This window comes from Penicillium longicatenatum (genome assembly GCF_028827895.1).
Source record: "Penicillium longicatenatum strain IBT 33135 chromosome Unknown contig_1_segment0_segment0, whole genome shotgun sequence".
In the NCBI taxonomy this organism is placed as follows: domain Eukaryota; kingdom Fungi; phylum Ascomycota; class Eurotiomycetes; order Eurotiales; family Aspergillaceae; genus Penicillium; species Penicillium longicatenatum.
This window is the reverse complement of record NW_026643119.1, coordinates 4,012,411-4,032,789: the sequence shown is the minus strand read 5'-3', so window position 1 is coordinate 4,032,789 and position 20,379 is coordinate 4,012,411. Positions and strand designations below refer to the sequence as shown.

General features: G+C 49.2%; 9 protein-coding genes across 9 annotated transcripts; 4 read left to right on the top strand and 5 right to left on the bottom strand.

The window, feature by feature from the left end:
• Positions 1 to 43: 43 nt before the first annotated feature.
• Positions 44 to 1,575, bottom strand: N7484_002285 (putative ubiquitin conjugating enzyme E2; the record flags this gene model as incomplete). The annotated part of the gene is made up of 3 exons (XM_057112705.1): positions 44 to 1,099; positions 1,164 to 1,499; positions 1,573 to 1,575. The coding sequence occupies 3 exons, from the start codon at positions 1,573 to 1,575 to the stop codon at positions 44 to 46; spliced, it is 1,395 nt and encodes a 464-aa protein (XP_056977442.1).
• A 768-nt stretch (positions 1,576 to 2,343) lies between these two features.
• N7484_002284 (putative GPI anchored protein) lies at positions 2,344 to 2,857 on the bottom strand (the record flags this gene model as incomplete). The annotated part of the gene is made up of 2 exons (XM_057112704.1): positions 2,344 to 2,709; positions 2,771 to 2,857. The coding sequence occupies 2 exons, from the start codon at positions 2,855 to 2,857 to the stop codon at positions 2,344 to 2,346; spliced, it is 453 nt and encodes a 150-aa protein (XP_056977441.1).
• Positions 2,858 to 4,804: 1,947 nt separating this feature from the next.
• N7484_002283 (membrane magnesium transporter family protein) lies at positions 4,805 to 5,372 on the bottom strand (the record flags this gene model as incomplete). The annotated part of the gene is made up of 3 exons (XM_057112703.1): positions 4,805 to 4,861; positions 4,988 to 5,237; positions 5,317 to 5,372. The coding sequence occupies 3 exons, from the start codon at positions 5,370 to 5,372 to the stop codon at positions 4,805 to 4,807; spliced, it is 363 nt and encodes a 120-aa protein (XP_056977440.1).
• Positions 5,373 to 6,518: 1,146 nt separating this feature from the next.
• N7484_002282 (translation elongation factor 1 subunit beta) lies at positions 6,519 to 7,572 on the bottom strand (the record flags this gene model as incomplete). Its single annotated transcript, XM_057112702.1, has 4 exons — positions 6,519 to 6,748; positions 6,801 to 7,177; positions 7,432 to 7,471; positions 7,533 to 7,572. The coding sequence occupies 4 exons, from the start codon at positions 7,570 to 7,572 to the stop codon at positions 6,519 to 6,521; spliced, it is 687 nt and encodes a 228-aa protein (XP_056977439.1).
• Positions 7,573 to 7,860: 288 nt separating this feature from the next.
• hsp78 (chaperone ATPase HSP78) lies at positions 7,861 to 10,236 on the top strand (the record flags this gene model as incomplete). The annotated part of the gene is made up of 1 exon (XM_057112701.1): positions 7,861 to 10,236. The coding sequence occupies one exon, from the start codon at positions 7,861 to 7,863 to the stop codon at positions 10,234 to 10,236; it is 2,376 nt and encodes a 791-aa protein (XP_056977438.1).
• Positions 10,237 to 10,569: 333 nt separating this feature from the next.
• Positions 10,570 to 14,236, top strand: N7484_002280 (MutS family protein MSH5; the record flags this gene model as incomplete). Its single annotated transcript, XM_057112700.1, has 16 exons — positions 10,570 to 10,930; positions 10,982 to 11,077; positions 11,134 to 11,509; positions 11,568 to 11,967; positions 12,015 to 12,092; positions 12,142 to 12,201; positions 12,248 to 12,602; positions 12,657 to 12,753; positions 12,804 to 12,893; positions 12,944 to 13,106; positions 13,157 to 13,191; positions 13,240 to 13,321; positions 13,375 to 13,486; positions 13,548 to 13,845; positions 13,909 to 14,047; positions 14,108 to 14,236. The coding sequence occupies 16 exons, from the start codon at positions 10,570 to 10,572 to the stop codon at positions 14,234 to 14,236; spliced, it is 2,871 nt and encodes a 956-aa protein (XP_056977437.1).
• A 421-nt stretch (positions 14,237 to 14,657) lies between these two features.
• Positions 14,658 to 16,573, top strand: N7484_002279 (serine/threonine-protein kinase; the record flags this gene model as incomplete). The annotated part of the gene is made up of 4 exons (XM_057112699.1): positions 14,658 to 14,972; positions 15,027 to 15,236; positions 15,285 to 16,393; positions 16,450 to 16,573. The coding sequence occupies 4 exons, from the start codon at positions 14,658 to 14,660 to the stop codon at positions 16,571 to 16,573; spliced, it is 1,758 nt and encodes a 585-aa protein (XP_056977436.1).
• Positions 16,574 to 16,704: 131 nt separating this feature from the next.
• Positions 16,705 to 18,662, bottom strand: N7484_002278 (something about silencing 10 family protein; the record flags this gene model as incomplete). The annotated part of the gene is made up of 2 exons (XM_057112698.1): positions 16,705 to 18,425; positions 18,485 to 18,662. 2 exons carry the CDS (start codon positions 18,660 to 18,662, stop codon positions 16,705 to 16,707), a joined length of 1,899 nt encoding a protein of 632 aa, XP_056977435.1.
• A 430-nt stretch (positions 18,663 to 19,092) lies between these two features.
• On the top strand, positions 19,093 to 20,249 carry ksrA (3-dehydrosphinganine reductase; the record flags this gene model as incomplete). Its single annotated transcript, XM_057112697.1, has 3 exons — positions 19,093 to 19,137; positions 19,193 to 19,324; positions 19,416 to 20,249. The coding sequence occupies 3 exons, from the start codon at positions 19,093 to 19,095 to the stop codon at positions 20,247 to 20,249; spliced, it is 1,011 nt and encodes a 336-aa protein (XP_056977434.1).
• Between the last annotated feature and the right edge of the window lie 130 nt (positions 20,250 to 20,379).

The window sequence follows — 20,379 nt, the reverse complement described above, 5'->3', positions numbered from 1 at the left end:
TGCAAGTAAAACAAATATTCTAGAAGATCTCAAGCAATATTGTTCAAAGTCGTCGTAGGCCAATCCGGGGCTTGACCTTCGGCATAGCTCCCTTCCGTAGACCGAGGACTTTCTTCGAGACCTTCGACGGCGATTGCTTTGATACCGAGGACGTCGTAGTGTTCGGCGGGTGACCTGATTGCATTGCTTGGGTGTTTGCAGGGGGTGCGGCCCTCTCAGCATGTAGACCACGAATATCCTTCAAGGCACGAGGCACAACAGAATCACGGTTCTCCTTCCCGTCGCCGCCAAATCGGCGGGAGATATCGGTTAACGTGCGATCCGGAACGTCCTCGTAGATCTGGACATCCTCGCGGAAACGGGTGGGTGTATTAGCTCTTCTGCTCAGAGCGAGTTTGGGGTTTTTGCGCTGTGGGGACATGGAGGGGGAGTGACGTGCGTAGCGAGAGAATGTGGAAGAGGATGTATTGGCGGCGATATTTTTGTCGGAGGAGCTGAAGCTCATGTTTGTTGCAGGTGTATCGGTTCCGTTTTCGGGTTCGGAATCCGAGTCTACTAGCATCATTTCTGTGTCTGGGTCTTCGGGGTAGGCCAGTGAGAGGACGGACAGAGGTCGTTTCCCGAAAGCATTCTTGCGGGGACTTGAGGGTGGTGCAAGGCGGACGGGTGTTGGGGAGAGAGAGGGATTGTTTTCCTTGCTTGCACTTTCCAGATCGTCGTTCTCGTCGTCGACGTCACTCATTTGCATGGGGTCATCTTCGGGAACTGGATGTGCGTGGGTAGCAATGTCGCGGGGTGGGTGTGGGATGTATTCGGATGGAGGTCGATTGTTTTTCATGGTTGTGCCGGTCTGGATGCGCTGTTGTTTTCGTGGGCGCTGGTGCTGGGTATCTGGTTCCCGGTGCATAGTGCCGGGATCTTCGCCACGGTGCTTTGCTTCGTTAACGGCGTCTTGGAGGGCAGGTTGGATTGGAGCGTGGATGGAGGTCATCAGTTTCGCCTGGTGCGCGAAAACATTGTAGTCCTCGCGGAGCAAGTTTCCTGCGGAGGAGTTGAGAGCCGAGTCTGGATTGGGGTTGATGAGAAGACAAGAGATTGTCTACATATTTCACATTAGCTCGGTCGCCTTGTAGCAATGCTGGAAGAGTCCTAGCTTAACTTACAATTAAAACATCTCGAAGGGTCAATTTGGACTGCCAGTCTCTCTTCAGTGTATCCACACAGACCGCACCTGTCATCTCTTCGACATTGGGATGCCATATGCGGGTCCGAAATGTCGCCTTGGGCGGACTGTTGGGATAATCCTCTGGTATCTTCAATTGTAACCGCCACAGGCCTTCTGAGTAGGGAGTTCCTGGTGGGCCAGTAAGCAGGATGGTCACCTGCGATAGGTCATCTGCTGCGGCGAAGTGGCCATCATCCGGCTGCAAGAGATAGTACGGCGGGAGCTTTGAATGCAGAGCGGCGTGGTCTGCCGCCAGCCGGCGTAGTTTCAAAACCTGGATGGCATTAGCGCTTATCTCTACAACGTGATACTGGCAAATTGAGCTTCGAAACCTAAATGGCACTTACCATGATGGTGGAGATGTGGGTTGTCAGAGCATCAATCAAAACAATCGGTTACTTCAACAACGGGGTGGTGTTGACAGTTTGAAGTGTTTGTGGGCGCTAAACCAGATAAGGGTGACGTGTGCGCGTCTTCGCGAAAGACACATGACGCGCTCCTATTACATTCCCTCATCTGGTTTAGCGTGGGTTCTATACTCTACACATCACACAGTTCCTGCACAACCATTGCTGCATTGCCTGAGATCTGTCATACCAATTGGTAGTCAACAGAACAGACTCGTACGCAAGATGATTCAACGCAATGAATTCAATTGTGGCAAAAAATATTTTAGATATACAGAAAGAATAGAACCATCTAGAAGTTGGGAGAACGAATGATTAAAGAATTCCTCATGTATTTACCAAGTAGTATTATACTGATAATCAATACTGTATCAAATAAGAGAAAAATTAAGTATGAAAATCGGGGTCTGCGCCATGAATATGCTAGACAATTCACACAAAAACAAGCAAATGAAAACAGGCCGCAAGAATCACAAGCCCCCCCCCCCCATGATTAGAATGTTCAATAAAAAAGGAAAGTCAAGAAAGATATTGTAACCTTTGATAGCATTTTCACGTCCCTCATCCTGTAGGCCCAGATACTCCCAAGAGTCATCTAGGTCCACGTTCAATGACCACTATGTCCTGAATTCCCATCAAGATATTTGCAGTAGAAATGGCAGGCTCAATGGCCAATTCAATTGCCATTGAGCTGTAATGCTATCAATTGCTTTACAGGAAAGCAAGGATAGCGGCACCAGCAGCAAGACCCATGCCAGCGGTGGCGAAAGCGGCGCCACCACTGGAGGTGGAGGTGGAGGAGCCAGTGCTGGACGAGTTGGAGTCACTGGAGCCGGTAGAGGTCGAGGACCCGGAAGTGCCAGTGGCGGTGGTGCCAGAGCTAGTAGATGTGAGGGGGGTGCTGCTCTTGACGGAGCTGGTGAAGCTGCCTGTTGCGGGAGTGACAACGGGTGCGGTCAAGCCAGCGGGAATAGAGGCAGCAGCCTCCTGGGAAGTCGCAGCGGAGGGCTGGCTGGTAACGACCGAGGGCTGGCCAGTAACAACGCCCAGAGAGTTGGTCTCAGTGAGGTAGTTGACCTATTAACATCGCCGTCAGTCACTTATTCTTAATTCGCCATCAATGAGGATTCTAGCTTACACTGCTCTCAGAGGCACTCTCTGCAGCGACGGCACCGGAGGCCAGGGCAAAAGCCGAGAGGGTAGCGAAGAAGACTGAGGTACGCATATTGAACGAGAGTGGGGGATTGGATTATAGTCGATTAGGCTGGTATGTGGAGAAAGAGAGATGTGGAGATGAAGAAAGTAGAATAGCGAAAGCCGGGGGGGGGGAAGAGACTATTTATTACTGCCTAAAGGACCTTTTGTTTTGGTACTAAAGGCAAACGGGGAACTGTTGTCTTATAGACTCGCAACGAAACCCGTGGTCCAGTCATACACGGGAAATACTAGCGCGCCTCTCGATCTGCAAGGTCGATTCTATTTTAGTTCGGGGTCGTACCGGCTGCCTACCTGTGCACCAATTCGTAAGCTTGGAGCGCCCAGGTGTATGTAGAAACAAATCCTGGACCTAGAATTGTAGGACCCACATGGTATTGCGACGCACTTGTTTACTTGTAAACATGACTCCATGCAGGCGAAATGTTACCATCAAACCCCGCTAGTCGATCGACTAGTGGCAAACCTTGTCCAATCACGCAAACTTGGTCCTTTTGTCCATGCAATGGCCGGTGGCAATAAGACACTGGAACTCGGACAGAGTCCTGAATGCTTACATGTCCTCGGTCTTGGCAGACCGCGTGGAAGCCTACGAATCCCCTTCACTGCCGTCCAGTCATTCCACTTTTTCAGCCCATTGGGATCGTATTTGGACTCGTTCAGTTGGCGCTGTTTCTGTTGTGAAAGACCCTCATAGAGGGGGTTGGTAGATGTGGCGTCTCCGGGTGAGACAAGCGGCGCGGCACTAAACCCAGAAATACCATAGATCACCTTGGAAAAGGTGAGACATCACTTGATCAGGCGGAGCTTGCAGTTAAAGAACTCTACTGTAGCTTTTTATGGAGATCCAGACTCGCTTATTTGTTTTGTTTAGGGGGGTCATCGCCTACTCAATGGACAAGTCTCCGAGACAGAATTAAAATCCATTAATAGTACAAGGGAACGGGACAACACATTAGACTCAGGGCTGGAGAGTGGGTCCTCGTAACTCGCTAAGTCTCAACTCATTTACTTCTTTCACCTTAATTTCATGGTATGATCTATAGTATCTCGCAAGCCCCGTAATCAGAATATTATTGCCACCATACGGTACAAAGACAGGTTTCACAGCCCTGAAATCACAGCCTCCCAGCCCCCTCGATATGACATCTCATGTTATGTATTCCCGAATATTGACATCTGAGCAAGACCCTGCAGGGAATGCTCGTCCAAACTGGCCATTTTAAGCTTGAATGCGTGGCGGGTAACGGTGTCCCAGCCCAGTCTGGCTCCTGTACCACGAGCGACACGTACGCTGTGCACGACTTGAGATTCGATGCTATCATGACCACGTTGATATCAGTGAACGCTTCTTGGGTGTGGATACTGTATGAAGTACACTCGTATACTATACGGAGTACCTAGTGATGAGCGGTTTAACTTTTATCAATGTTGACAATTAACAAACCAAACATGTCGCACGGCTCGAAACAAGGTACATAGCCCTGGAGCTTGACTCCTGTACTTGGCACGGCATCCTTGCTCCATCAATTAAGAGGCGTGCCGTATATTAACTTTGCTTTTTCTTCGGATTGGTCGAGCCTGACGATCGACCGCACAATGCCCTTCTATGGACGTACCGTGGAGCGCTGTCGATCTCCACGGCATACTCCGTACAGTGCTCCAAAACAGTTGCGTCCAGGCACACCAATCGAAGGCTGGCCTCTGCATTTGGTTTGCAGAAAGCCCCATTGCATGCAGGGCTGGCTTGGCACGAGAGGCTTGATCTAGAAGAAAAGCAAATAAAAGGGGGAAATGAAGGAAAGGGACCAGGATGATCAGCAATCACACGATCAAATTAGGAATTTTGATTTTGATTGCAAAACTCCCTCGCAGTGCATTATACACAAGGACAAATTACTGCACCATGGCATCGAAACAAGGTCTTTTCTCAAACATTTCAAGAAATGAAATCAAATTACTCCTTTAACATATCCGGACCCCGGACCCAGTCTGCAAACTCCTTTCGCTTGGCCTACATCAACCAGTTAGCTTCCATTGATCACTTCGCAGCAGACAGCCAGGGGATACATGAGGAAAAAAGGTCTAGACCTATGAACAAACATGACACTCTTGTTAGATCGCAGTTTGAATTACTCACCCGAATATCCCAAAATCCATATCGCTCCTCCAACCCCATGTACGGGTTCCGCGCACCACCGTCCCGCTCGATCTCGCCCGCCCAGTCGCGCCAGCTAATCGGCTTCAATTTTTCTGCGCCCAGGACCAGTCCAATCGAGACTGCTAGGACCGCAGCCAGGGTCTCGATAATAATGTCACTCGGTAAGGTGGCGATGGCGGCGATGTTAGCGTTACTGAAGAGGACGGTGTGTTCATGGGCGGAGTAACCACTATGGTTGGAATTGTTAGCTAGTCCGAGATTATCCAATGGTGATTAGATTCCAGGCTATTTGGGGGGTCTGAACGTACGCGTGAGCTAGTAGAACAAGCCCAAACAGTGTGACTACACGCGAAAGAAAGCTCATGGCGAATGAGAGGTGGTCAATTGGGGGTTCGGGAGTGCGGTTGTTGGTAAACCCGAGGAGCTCGGCGGTGGTTAGGAGCTGCTGCAGGGATGGTAGGCAAAGGATGCTTTGCCGTGATCACTCGATGCTGAGAGACCAGGATCCGAGGGATAGACGTTGGATCGTATGTATCTTTATGGGTGAACTTGACTTCGATCTGCGGCCACAGGTCCCGCAGTTTGTATTACCTAAGCAGGCGGTTGGGGCAAGAACCCCCAGCTTTTGCAGTTGAAGTTGCTCCCAGCGCTCCCAATGTAAAGGATGGTAATGGGTTTATTTTATATTGAAATCTAAACATATATTTCGAACCTTGGCTTTCATTCCCTTTCTAAAATCCAGGTGCTTGAGGTCAACGACCTAGACAATAATGAAACATCCATTTGATGGTTGTGGGGAAATCTGGTTCCAACGTCTAAGATATATATGCGCCATGTTATAACCAACCAGGGTACCTTATAAAACCACAAGCTTCTGGGCATGGGCGCGCACACCTCCTACCTCATCTTCCCGGGCGTGGGCGTTTTTGCTGATGGCATAGCTAAATATTTCCCAAGATCCCAAAGACTAAGTTCCGTTTCCAATTAGAATCTGGAACATTCTAAAGACTCGGGGGAAGGCAAAAATCATAGTCTCATTCTATGGTAGCCATTGAGATGACCACAGGATACAAATAGGTGGACCTGGCTAGCAGGAATACGAAAGGTTTCAAGTATAGTGGTGGACCAAAGAGCAGAAAGACCTCATTTGCAATTATCACGTCCCAAGGTTCTGAGAAAGCCAAGGAGAAAATAGTTACCTGGGCCAAGGTAGGATGCCCTGGTGAGTTGTACCGGGACAACCTTGGAAAGGGTGGATAGCAATGGAGATAAAGTAGCTAATGAGCCTGATCAATTACATAGAGAAAGCAACACTAGTCTACCTCAAGGTCCTCATTCTACACTTGAAAGATCTTTTTGATAAAAAAAATAATGGTCGTGAAAATTTTAAATTTTTTTCATCAAACCGGCCCACTTATGGACTCGGAATCTAAATTCGTTACTATTGGGGTTCCTTAGACATCAAGTATTCCATCATCACGCCATTCTTCTTCATAAAAAGGCATCTCGTTTACAGCTTCTGCATGGCAGCAATGTCGGTGGACTGGACGTGGTCCTCGTCCTCCTCGATCTGGGCCTGGAGCTCGTCGGTGGAGACCTTCTCGTCCTCGACGACCAGGTTAATCTGGAGCTTCTTAATACCGAAACCAACAGCAACGAGCTTGGAGGCACCCCAGACAAGACCGTCCATCTCAATGGCGCGGACGTTGGTCTCCATCTCGGCAAGGTCGGTCTCATCATCTATGGGAAGTTAGTACTGAGAAATGCTTGACGAATGAGAGAAAGAACATACCCCAGGGCTTCACCTCAAGAGTGACCAGAGACTTAGCGGCGGGCTTAGGGCCCTTAGCGGCCTTCTTGGCCTTGTACTCCTCAAGACGCTTGTTGCGCTCCTCGACAACGGCGGCATCCTCCTCCTCAGAGTCGGAACCGAAGAGGTCCTCATCCTCATCATCATCCTCAGGCTTGTCCTTGGGGTTGACGGGGAGATCGACAGACTCAGGGCCGTAGGCAGTGAATCCCTTGGAGGCATCACCGGGCAGAGTGGGGAACTCAGCCTCGTAGGAGGCAATGTGCTTGTACCAGCGAGCAGCGTGGGGGTACTTGGCAGCGTCAGGGGCGGCGCTGAAGGCCTTGAAGGTCACAACATCGGCCTGGCTGGGCTCGTTGCTATTGAGAACAGTCAGTATTGAGCGTTCGACAAGGACATGTGTTCATGCAATAGGTATGCAATTGGAAGTCAAAAAGATCAGAGACGCGATTGCTCGCAAATGGGTTTTAGTCAAGCAGCGGGGTCTTAAGCCGCCTCATCAACACGGACCAATGTTTCTCATCATAAAATAGCAGGGCGGTTCAAATCATCAAAGCCATAGCAGATAAACTGGTAGAGCGAAAAGAATAAACAAAAAGTGAAAGTCACTTACCCAACGATGTAGCTGCGGGTGGCCAGGTAGTTGTTGGCCACTGAAGGACACAGTCAGTCCAAATAGTTCAGACATTCACATAAAACCAAGGGATTGCCTACAGGTCAGGCCAGCCTCAGAGACGAAGTCGGTGAAACCCATTGTGAAGAGGGAAACTTTTATAGGTGGGATTAAAAAAGGGGGAGAGAGTGAAATGGGAGGGGAGAAAACAAAGTGGGAGACCGAGGGGTAAAAGGTTTTTTTTTCTCCCGTTTAAATTGGCTCCCACGTGACTCGAGTGGTGACGGAGCTTGGTCCAATTGATAGTGGAGCATCCGCCACTCGCGACGGTGGAGCTTTCCAGAAGAATCGCGAGCACGCAGTCCATTGAGATATAAAAGCTATTACGGTGATCTTCCCCTACATCGCTGGATTTTCATAGTATCCATCATGGCGGCGAGATTCTCTGTCAACGCTCGTAGTCGTTTACTACGAACACCTCTACTCTCGACGATTTCACGTTCACGTTCAACCCTTCTTCCGAGGACCGCGTCGCTACTTGCCCCATATGTTAGAGCTACGTCGGTTTCTTCGATTCGCCATTATGCCAATGGCCGCCCTCATCCCCCCGGCGGTACCCACCGCATGAACATGAGCGGAGAGCCAGAAAAGGCTGCTCTGGAACAATTCGGTGTTGATTTGACAGCAAAGGCAAAAGCAGGAAAGCTGGATCCGGTCATTGGAAGAGATGCAGAGATCCACCGGACGATCCAGGTGCTATCGCGTCGCACCAAAAACAATCCTGTATTGATCGGTGCGGCGGGTACCGGCAAAACCGCAGTGTTAGAAGGACTTGCACAGCGCATCGTTCAAGGTGATGTTCCCGAGAGCATCAAGAACAAGCGCGTGATCTCGCTGGACTTGGGCTCACTAATCGCGGGTGCCAAGTTTCGCGGTGACTTTGAGGAGCGCTTAAAGTCTGTGCTCAAGGAAGTCGAAGATGCTCAAGGTGGGGTCATCCTATTTATTGACGAGCTCCATACGTTGCTGGGTCTAGGCAAGGCTGAGGGTAGCATCGATGCGAGCAATCTGCTGAAGCCAGCTTTGTCCCGCGGCGAACTCCAATGCTGTGGTGCTACTACCTTAAATGAATACCGTCTCATCGAGAAGGACGTTGCCCTAGCGCGACGTTTTCAACCCATCCTAGTTGACGAGCCATCCGTCGCTTCCACAATCTCCATTTTACGTGGCATCAAGAATAAATACGAGGTTCATCACGGTGTCCGAATCACAGACGGTGCTCTCGTAGCAGCCGCCACCTACAGCAATCGTTATATCACCGATCGCTTTCTTCCCGACAAGGCCATTGACCTCGTAGATGAAGCGGCGTCGGCACTCCGCTTGCAGCAAGAATCCAAACCCGACTCTATTCGAGAGCTGGAGCGTGATATTACCACAATTCAAATCGAGCTCGAGTCTTTGCGTAAAGAAACCGACGTTAGCAGCCGTGAGCGAAGAGACAAGCTACAGGAAGACCTCAAAGCCAAGCAAGAGGAGGTTGGCAAACTGACCGAGGTTTGGGAAAAAGAGAAACTTGAAATTGATGGCATCAAGCGGACGAAAGAGGAATTGGAACAAGCACGATTCCAATTGGAACAGGCGCAACGTGAGGGCGACTTCGCCAAGGCCGGAGAGCTCCGTTACTCAACAATTCCTAGCTTAGAAAGCAAGCTGCCCAAGGAGGGCGCAGAGCAGGATGCGGAGAAGGAGGCCCTTATTCATGACTCTGTCACAGCTGACGATATCGGAAACGTGGTTTCCCGGACTACAGGCATCCCAGTCAACAAACTTATGGCAGGAGATGTCGAGAAGTTGATTCACATGGAAGACACCCTTCGGAAGTCGGTTCGTGGACAGGACGAAGCTCTTTCTGCGGTTGCTAATGCCGTTCGCATGCAACGAGCGGGCTTGAGTGGTGAGAACCGCCCGCTGGCATCATTTATGTTCCTTGGTCCGACTGGTGTGGGTAAGACCGAGCTTTGCAAGAAAATGGCTGAATTCCTTTTCTCCACCGAGAGTGCTGTCGTGCGATTTGATATGAGTGAATTCCAGGAGAAGCACACCATTAGTCGCTTGATTGGCTCTCCCGCTGGATACGTTGGCTACGACGATGCTGGTCAACTTACTGAGGCTGTTCGGCGAAAGCCTTACGCCGTCCTTCTGTTTGACGAATTTGAAAAGGCCCATCGAGACATCTCAGCTTTGCTTCTCCAGGTCCTCGATGAGGGTTTCCTCACAGATGCTCAGGGCCACAAGGTTGACTTCCGAAACACTTTGATTGTCCTCACTTCTAACCTTGGTGCCGAAATCCTCGTTGGAGGCGATCCCTTGCACACGTACAAGGATAGTGGTGAATCCGAAGTTCCTGCAGACATGAAGAAGGCCGTCATGGACGTTGTCCAGCATGCTTATCCGCCAGAGTTCTTGAACCGAATTGATGAGTTCATCATTTTCAAGCGTCTCTCACGGGAAGCCTTGCGGGACATCGTCGATATCAGAATCAAGGAGCTACAGGGCCGACTTGATAGCCGCCGCATGACTCTTCAGGTGGATGGTGAGATTAAGGATTGGTTGTGCGAGCGAGGCTATGACCCCAAGTTCGGTGCTCGTCCCCTGAATCGCCTCATCGCTAAAGAGATTGGAAACCGGCTGGCCGACAAGATCATTCGTGGTGAGATTGTTTCTGGCCAGACTGCTCATGTTTCCCTCACCGATGACAAGACTGCTTTGGTGGTAACTCCTAAGGAGATGGAACAAAAGCCATAAAATTGTTTAATTGTGTTTGATGCGGCATTTATACGGTGTTTTTCTAGGCTGGAATTGTACATCACCATTGCATTGAAAGATGAAACCCCACTTATGACTTGTATATTAGTTCAATATATTTAATGTACTTTACTGCAATGGACCCCCTAAATACTAAGCTTGTAGTCTCGTGGTACATCGCATACTCTCCTCCAGGGCTGCCTAGTTGATTCTTATATCAGCCCGAAGTGGAAGTCAGAAGCAACGTGACTAACACACAACTTCGGCTTTTCCCATCATTCCCTTTCATTTGATATTCAGACCATTGACCCTTTATCTTTTTCATCTCAAATCATGCTTCCTTCAAAGAGAAAGCGCTCGCCAGCGACCTTGCGCCCACCTCCCACAACGCCCCGCACTACAAAACCAAGACCTACCTTCGAGGCTCGGACCACTGCACCATTCGACTTCCAGCGAAGCTCAATTCATCCATCACTTCCAACTGCAAAACAACTGCAAACCCCATTCTGGACTGAAAAAGAACATGAAGCAGCTTATTCGGAAAGTTCCATTGATGATGATCTTGGTCATGTCATCGTCGCCTTCGACATCAAGGACTATGGGACGGTAGGCTGTGCTTATTACTCAGCGGACCATAAGAAAATGTACTTGCTGGGTGACAGCCGATCGGGTGGAATGGAAACAATCGACACCTGTATGTTCAGTGAAATTCGATGGTGTTCAAGGGCACTAACGTCGTGTCAAGTGATCGCCCAGATAAAGCCAACTGTAATTTTGACGCCTCCCCGAGTTGATATATCTAGCATTCAGGGTCAAAGTCAGAGCATGCCGCATGGAAATGGTACTTTTATTACCTTTGCATTGACATCATTCAGCTACTAACTTATTCCACTATAGATTCATCATCCTATCTACCCTATCAGGTGGATGTTCGTCCCACACAGGATTTTAGCTACTCCAATGCGGAAAACAGACTGGTTGCCATAGAAGCATCATCTTCTCACGAGGGCCGACTCCGCTTCTTAGTGCCCCACAATGGCCTTACTGGGTCTGAAGAAGTGAGCCCTGAGGACTTGGGATTCACGCTCCATGAAGGGCGAATCCTTCACATATCCAGCTCGATTGATATGGAGAACCCCGTAACAGTTGGGTGTGCTGGAGCACTTCTTACTTACCTACAGAAACGCAAAGCCGCAAGCATTGGGATGGGGCACATGAACGGTTGTGCATTCCAAGTGCGATTCTTGGAGATGTTCAGTTTGAAGGATACGATGTTAGTCTAGAGAAATGGACTCCCTCATGCTGAAATCAAACTAAAAGAGATGAGCTAGGTGGATTGGAAGTAATGCTTTATTGTCTCTCCAAATCCTACAATCCGAGTCACATCCCAACATGTTCAACCAAGGCCCAGGAAATAAGTCAGCTTCTGGAAAAGAAGGTCTTTCAGTTTATGGAATTTTTCGGCGCTTTTCCTACACGCCTCAAGGCAGAGCTAGACTCAAGCAGCTTTTCTTCCGCCCAAGCCTTGACCTTGATGTCATCAGGGAGAGACACGACTTGATCGGTGTGTTTTCACGACCGGACAACATGACTGCTTTGGAGAAGATGACAAAGGCACTAAAGCATATCAAGAATCTCCGGCCCACAATGATCAATCTCCATAAAGGAATCAGTACGGGAAGTGGGAAAACTACTGGATTCAAGGCAACAGCGTGGGAGAGTTTGTTGGCTGTATGTATCCTGATGGTGTAGCTGAACTGGGCTGACGCTGGTAATAGTTTGCCTTCTATGCAATTGACATTCATGCTGCTCTACAAGAGATCTCGGGGGCTGATACGCTACAACTTAGAACAAAAGTTCAAATCCAGGCCATCAATCATGAGATCGAGTGCTGATAAGTAGCAGGCCTTTCGAGTCTTTGAAGCGGCACAACTCCACCGAGTGGGGCGAATGATCCAGGAGATAGTCAGTCTGCAACGAGAAAATTTGGCGCAGTAGCTAACTTTTCCAGGTTGACATTGACAATTCTGATGAGCAAGGAAGAACTGTGGTCAAACAGGGTCTCGATCGAGATCTTGATCAGATGAAAGACCGCTATGATGGTCTGGACAGTCTCCTCAAGCATGTGGCTATCGACGTCGCAACGACAATTCCAGAAGACCTGGGAATTGATGTGAATGTTATCTACTTCCCTCAACTTGGATTCAACATCGCTATTCCACTCAATGAAAGTGGCGAATCTGCATTTTCTGGGTCCCATGAAGATTGGGAATTAGTGTTCATTACGGAAACTCGGGCCTACTTTAAAGACTTTCGCATGAGAGAGCTGGATGAAAAGCTCGGGGATATCTACGGACTCATCTGTGGTAAGCCGTCTTTCACGGGGATATTCTATTTATGATTTAATTGCTCTCCTACAGAGAAAGAAATTGAGATCGTGTATGACCTGGCTCAAAAGATACTTCAATATGAGAATGTGCTGGTAGAGGCGTCTGACATCTGTGGAGAGATTGACTGGTTCGTGCACCAAACCGTTATACGGAGCTGAAAATTAACTCTTTTATTAGCAATCTTGCTCTCACACAGGCTGCCAGCTTTTACAATCTGACTAGACCGAGAATGGTACCGAGGAATGTTATCAAGATCAAGGGCGGCCGGTAAAAGATATTTCTGTCTGCAGAATTCCCTTTGCTCTAACATGGACCAGACACATACTGCAAGAGATGACAGTTACCTCTTACGTTCCAAATGATACACTTCTGCTTGGAGGAATCCAAGGTCAGGAAGAAAATGCACTTGGAAATGGAGTTCCTAGTATGCTCTTGTTGACTGGGCCCAATTACTCGGGGAAGAGCGTCTACATGAAGCAGGTGAACAACTCTTGGAAAGCATCAACCTGCTATTCACTCACAAGGTATAGGTCGCTCTTATTGTGTACCTTGCTCAGATAGGAAGGTAAGTAATCTTTGATGCAAAGTGAGTGCTCTTGTCTGAGTTCTCTAGCTTTGTACCTGCAGATAGTGCAGAGTTGGGGATTACAGACAAGATCCTGACGAAAATCAATACCCAAGAAAGTGTTTCGAAGGTATGATGAAGGTGTAATTGGCCATCCATGAGGATTTCTGACCCAATATTCAGATTCAAAGCACCTTTATGAGCGATCTACAGCAAATCTCTCTCTGTTTGAAGCAAGCTACCAGCAGGAGCTTGGTACTTATCGATGAGTTCGGTAAAGGGACAAATGAAAGCGGTCTGTGATAGATCTGGCCCCGTTAGCGTGGAAACTTTGAGTACTAAGCTGATCGATATAGATGGCATCGGTCTGGCATGTGGAGTATTTGAGCACTTGCTGGGTATCGATGATCCTCCCAAAGTTCTTGCTGCCACCCATTATCATGAAATCTTCGAGAATGACTTCCTTGCTTTGCGGCCAAATCTACAATTAGGACACATGGAAGTCAAGGTCTGTGAAGAGTCACAAGAGGCGGAGGATCAAGTGACATACTTGTACAAGTTCGTTTATCTTGTTAACGTGCGGTGCAACGATTTCCTGAAACTTTTTACAGCTTTCGCGAGGGACGAAGCAACAGAAGTTTCGGGACCATGTGTGTAATCCTTCAGCCCAATTGCTGTCGCGCTCGAAATATCCAGATTATTGACTTTAAGCCATAGTTGTGCAGCAATCAATGGTATCGACGCATCCATTGTTTCCCGCGCCAATGAGATCGGCTTACTTGCTGCCCGAGGCGAGAACCTCATCGCCGCATGTGCCACCATATCCGCAGTAGAGATACAAGCACTTGAAACTGCGGTATGTATGCACAATGCAGGGGAAACTTCTTTGATGCCCAGTGAATAACTTAATTTTCAGGACTCTCTCGCAAGGAAATTTCTCGCGATAGATCTCACGAATGAAAGTGGGCCGCAACGGGACGCGAAGGCAATCCTCGAAGACCTATTTCGCACCACAGGCCAAAATGACACATGGCTGTCAGCCTAACAACCCTGCTGGTACGCCTTACTAAATGCTAGTCTTTATTTGTGCATCTCGCCTATCCTTAATTGGTCTGTTCGGACCCATGAGAGGACGTCGATCTATACTATTAACAGGAAAGATTTTATCTTTTCCCGAGTCTCCTCCACTCAGAGCCCCGTACTCGCGCCCCGGGGCCGCATGAACGAATTTACCCCAGCCTTACCCCGGTTGAAAAGAGCGATGGACTCGAATAAGATGCGCCACCCCGGGCGGGATGCGGTTGTGGTTTCTTGCTGGCTTCAATAAACTCTTTATGCATTTTTTTCCAGTGCTATGATAACTTTGACCAAATCTGAATATCTTCAAACATTTCATGATCTCCTGACTTCTGTTATAACTAAGCTTTCCCCTATGAACGTTCCCCTTGGGGCTCTCCTTGACCCACATGTCGCAAGTCTCCGATCTCGTCAAAGACGCCAAACTGTCCACCAAGCTCGATTCGGAGTATACCACACACACCTTCCTCGAATCGTCTTTAGTGGTCGGTAAGCGCCCCAGACGCCGACAGCGAGAGGAAAAATGGAAGAGAGTGCGACATCTTGGTATCGGGATTTTCGGTACAGTATGGTTAGAGGAATGTGTTGTTGACAACAGCAACAAATTGCGGGCTGTCAAGGAGATTCGCAAGATTGCGCCAGGGCTCCAGTCAATGGATTATGGTCATGAGCTAGAAGCCATCACCAAGTTCTCTCAGCAGAGGGTAGGGCATATAGTACCTATTGTGTTGATAAGGACGTTAAATAACCAGCCACAGTTCGATGGGTGTTTTGTCAAGTCATCAGGGTGGTTTGACAACGATGAGTCGGTTTTCATATGCATGGAGTATTTTCCTCTTGGAAATTTTCAAAAACATATCTCTCGGCCCTTTCCAGAGGGCGAAACCCAACTTATCGCCCTCCAGCTACTTGAGGGTCTAGATTTCATGCATAGCAATGGGTTTGCCCATCGTGACTTGAAACCTCAGGTACCTCTTCCACCGATATTGTCGCTTTAACTTTCTAACTATTCAAAGAACATCTTTGTTCTATCTCCAGGTCCAGAGTGGTGGGTCAAAATTGGCGATTTCGGGACCAGCAAGCGAGTGATGGAGGTATTGGCGGGAGTACAGACATTCAATGGAGCACCAGCCTTTACTGCCCCAGAGGTGTATACAGCAATGTGGGAGCCAGTCGCAGACAGGCGGACTGCCAGCTCAAATTATAACCCAGAGGCCGATATCTGGTCTTTGGGGGCAGTTACCTACTACCTTCTCACCGGAAACCTTCCATTCATGGGGCAACGCGAGCTGCTTTCATACTACAAAAAAGAATCCGACCTTCCATCTAAACCATTGGAAACTGTCGAAGCATCCTGTTTCTTGAGGGAATTGCTTGCGCCTACACCATCTGATCGTCTCACTGCCAAGGAAGCATTAGAACACGCCTGGTTAATATGCTTACATCAAGATTTGGAACCAGATGAACCAGTCGCACCACCTCCACCCACAGAAAAAGATGCATGTCCATCGCAGTCTCCAGGGACGCAAATAACACAGGGTGTGATGCTACCAGGAATAGTCAATCTAACAGCCGCCGCACCCACAATGCTTGGTCCTGAGACGCCCCTTACATTACCATCACAAGCTAGCCTTGGAATGGATGGCGACACATACAAGCATTTCGTCAATGAGGCCGCACGCTCTGCCAGCAATAATATGAGCCCGCTCAGCCATATACACCCTCTCCATCGTCCTGCAGCAGACACCATATTGATCACGCATTCCCAGCATGGCGATTCGCTCATTGAACCTCCTATTCGTTCACATAATCCTCGCCAGAATTCCCAGCCTTCCTCTGATTTTTCACTTGCGGAGACAGGCGTCGATACACTGCCACCGTATACTCGGCGAAGATCAGACGCAGCACCTATTCCATTGGCAGATCTGGATTATACCACTCCGCGAGCTCAGAGTCCTGTTGAGAGTCAGGGTAGTACGATCAGCAGTCCCCGGGGCAGTCTTGATCGTCATAGTCCGGATTCGCGGCTCACAGAGCGGATTCGTCGTGTTTCGGGGAGTATGTTGCCCAAGCGTCATCAGCGGCGGGAGCATGGAAAGAATATTGATGTGCCGGCTTCTCAGACGTAAGTTGTCCTACTTACTGTTGTTGGGCTTTGTCAATTGCTCATTGTTTCCATAGTTCGAACCAAACGAAGGGGCCTAGTAATACTTCGAAGACCAAGTCTCAGATTGTGCAGATTCCTGGCCGTCCTCAGTTTGCGGAGGGTTTACCTTTGTTTCCTATGCGCTCTAAGAAGGTATAAAAATGTTGAACGTGAGAGTATGAAATTGAATTTGTATATACACATCAAACAAATCCTGTATCTGCCATGAACCACAGTTGACGCCTTGCGAAAAGACAAAACACATATCCATGATTTTAAATCCCCTAACCTCAGAGCTTGACACTCTTGACCAGGTTCTTCTTGATACCTGTAAGCTCACCTCCGTAGCCACCACGGCCCTCGCCACCCTTGTAGATCTGCCGAACACTACCGAGCTTCTTCTTCTTCTCCTCGTACTTCTTGCGCTTCTTGACACGCGGGTTGCGCGCGTCCTTGCTCCGCTTCGCCATGAGACCCTTGTTCTTCTCGATCTGGTAGGTGATAGCCCGCTTGCCATCTGACCCGATAGTCTCCTGTACCTCAACATGACCGCCTTGGCGAGCCGCTTCCGCATGTGCGTCAGCGCGGGCCTTCTTGTCGTCTTTGCGTTGTTTGCCCCGTGCCGCAAGCATGTCGTAGTAATCGTCATCGTCAGTGCCGGATCCCTTGCCCTCACCGCGGAGTTCCTTTCTGACGCGGTTGTCTTCCTCGTCACTGTCTCCACCAAGCTCTTGGCCAATATCAGGGTTTTGGCGACCGCGCTTCTCGGCCTCGGCGTTCAAACGGGCTTGTCGGTCCTTCAGACGCTCGCGATAAGGAATATCGGCGTCACCACCTGCATCACGGCCAGCAGCATGACGCTTGTTAGCCTTCTGAGCCAGTTGAGAGGTGTAGAAGCGGAGAGAGCGCTTCTGCTTGAGCTTCTCCTCGGCTTCACGAGCGGTGAGAGCATCCTCGTCACCGAAATCGGAGTCATCATCCTTGGCGAGAGCCTTGGTCTTCTTAGTCTTGCGCTTCTGAGTAGGTTCTGTGACCAAATCATCCAGATCAGCTAGACCGGCCTCTGTCTCACGGAGTCGGTCCGCCCGAATGGCGTCAGCCTCAGCCTGTGCTGCCAAGGCTTTACGCTCGGCCTTGCTGAGATTTTGTGTCGACTTGACCCTCTTGGTCTCCTTGGAAATGGGTTTCTCGACCTTGATCGACTCAATCTTGCCTGGAGACTTCTTGACAACCTCGGTGATCTCCGAGACTTCAAGGTCCTTAACCTTCTCCCAGATTTTGCGGAATTTGACTAGAGAGCGCATGACAGGATGTTGTCGGAGCTCTGCTGGCGACATCGGGGAATGGCTCTTGGTACCGTCGGAGGAAGAAGCAAGGAGCAGGAAGTACATGTTGATTGTACCCAGATATGTTGACAAAGCACGCAATTTTACAACGGCCACGGGTGCGGGCTGGAGTTCATCTGCGGTCTCATCTGTAGATTTTGAAGCCTTTGCCGCCTGCTTTTGCAAAGTCTGGTAAGTTGATTGGAGGTCGACGTAATCTTTGGCCAAAGGCTCGAACTCGGGGTATCTCGATTTGAGAATCTTGAGCTTTTCGTCGCTGCTCATATCGTCGGTAATTTCCAGCTGTGGGAGTACTTCGGTAACAACTCCGGCGTTCTCTGCGTCATCCTCAGCACCCTTGCCGGATTCCGCCCATTCGGACTCGTCGAAACCAAAGTCTGCCTCGTCCATAGCCTCTAATTGCTTCTGTTGCAGTCGCTTTGCTTCTTGCTCTTCCTCGAGGGCATCGACTTCGGTCTCGATCTGGTCTGCATTGTAAAGGTCCTTCTTCGATGTACCCCATGCCGCAATTCCCTCCTCGTCTTCGTCGTCTTCCTGTGCATTCTTCGGCTCGCCCATGTCATCATATTCATCCTCGGAAACATCTTCGTCTTCAAGATCATCCTCGTCCTCGTCGAGTTCATCGTAGCCTAAGACCTCCTCCTCAGAATCTTGGAGTGCCTCCTCTGTTATAATAAGTTAGATTGACTCGTATTTTCAGATCGGATTTCAAATATTGACATACCATCTTGAGCAACTCTCCGCCGGCGCTTGGCCTCGGGGGCTTCATCCAGCAGAATTTGGTCGCGGCCCGCCTGGAACTCGTCTTCGGAATCGTCAAAGCGTTCTTCAATATCGAACTTGGTGCGCACGGGAACTTCGCCCTTTGAGGGACGGCCGCCAGCCTTTCTTTTCTTGCCCATGATTAAAAGCTTGTAAATATGTTCGTTGATCTGTTCAATCGATGGTCTCGACTGCGCGGACAAAATAATTTTTTGGGGCTGCTTTCACCGCCCGTGGTACACTACGCCCAGAATGGATATTTTGTGTGATTTGCACCTGCTGAAATACCAATACGGGTTCACTTACAGTGGACCCAGCATTGTGTATTGTATCGCGTTTTCTGGTAATATCCGGGCACCTTTCGTACACGCTCCTGTCTCGATATCCAAATCAGCAAAAACACCTGCGATAGGCAGTCACGCGCAATTGACCTCCTATTTCTTCCCTTTGGTTTTCTTTCCTTTCCATATGCCTCAGCTACCATCTCTTATTCCTTCATCTTATATATCCACATCAGTCCTTGGAGTATCCGTACTCGTCTGTTCTGTCATTGCCTATACGATTGCTAAGATGTTCGGGTTCAACCGCAAGAACGAGTTCGAGGTCGAGGGTCGTGTAAGTACAGAATTCCCCTTTTGTTCTCAGCTTCTTTACTGACTCTGTCATCCAGACTGTGATAATCACTGGTGGATCTGATGGCATGGGTCGAGCTGTTGCTGGCCAACTTGCTGGAAAGGGTGCACACGTCGTCGTCGTTGCTCGTACTGTCTCCAAGCTTGAACAGACCGTGGAAGAACTCAAGGTTCGATTCTTTTGTCCCCTTTATTCTTTTTCTTTATTTTATTTTATTTTATTTTATTTTTCTGCGTCATTGTTTCTAACTTTTCCTCCAGTCTAAGGCCTTGAATTCGCTAAAACAGCGATTCATGTACATTTCTGCCGATCTTACTGATGCCTCTGAATGCGATCGAGTGATTTCTGAGGTCACTGCTTGGAATGACGGCTCTGCCCCTGATGTTGTTTGGTGCTGTGCTGGCTACTGCCACCCTGGCTTCTTCGTTGATATTCCGATCGAGCTTCAGCGTCAACAGATGGACACAGTCTACTGGACTGCTGCAAACATGGCTCATGCTACTCTCCGAAACTGGCTGGCTCCTGTTCCTCCAAGTAACCAGATGCGAAACCCGCGTCGCCACCTCATCTTCACATGTTCGACTCTTGCATTCGTTCCCATCGCTGGCTACGGACCCTACTCTCCTGCCAAGGCTGCCATTCGCTCTTTGTCTGACACTCTCAGCCAAGAGATCGAGATGTACAACGGTGCTTACACTCAACGACACCGCAACACAGCCCCAGCTGCCGATGTCAAGATCCACACTGTTTTCCCCATGGGCATTCTGAGCCCAGGATTTGACAACGAGCAGAAGATAAAGCCCGAGCTGACCAAGAAGCTCGAGGAGTCCGACAAGCCCCAGACTCCCGAAGAGGTTGGACAGATCGCCATACAAGCTCTAGAACGTGGCGAGTACCTCATCACAACTATGTTTATCGGAAATGTCATGAAGGGTACCGCACTTGGACCCAGCCCTCGCAACAGCATTGTCGGGGATACCTTCCTCAGCTGGCTGAGCAACCTGGTTTTCCTTCAGGTCATTCCCGACCTTCGCAACAAGGCGTTCAACTGGGGAAAGACCAATGGTCTCCCCCAACAGTCTTGTGTCGAGTAATGGGATTACTCTCAATGTTGATAATTTGGTGACTGTATTATATACCCTTTTGCATTGCCCTTCCGGCTGTTCGTTCGTTTGGCCTGGTTGGCGTCCACCCGTTTGTACCCTGGTTCAATCGGGGTCTCTA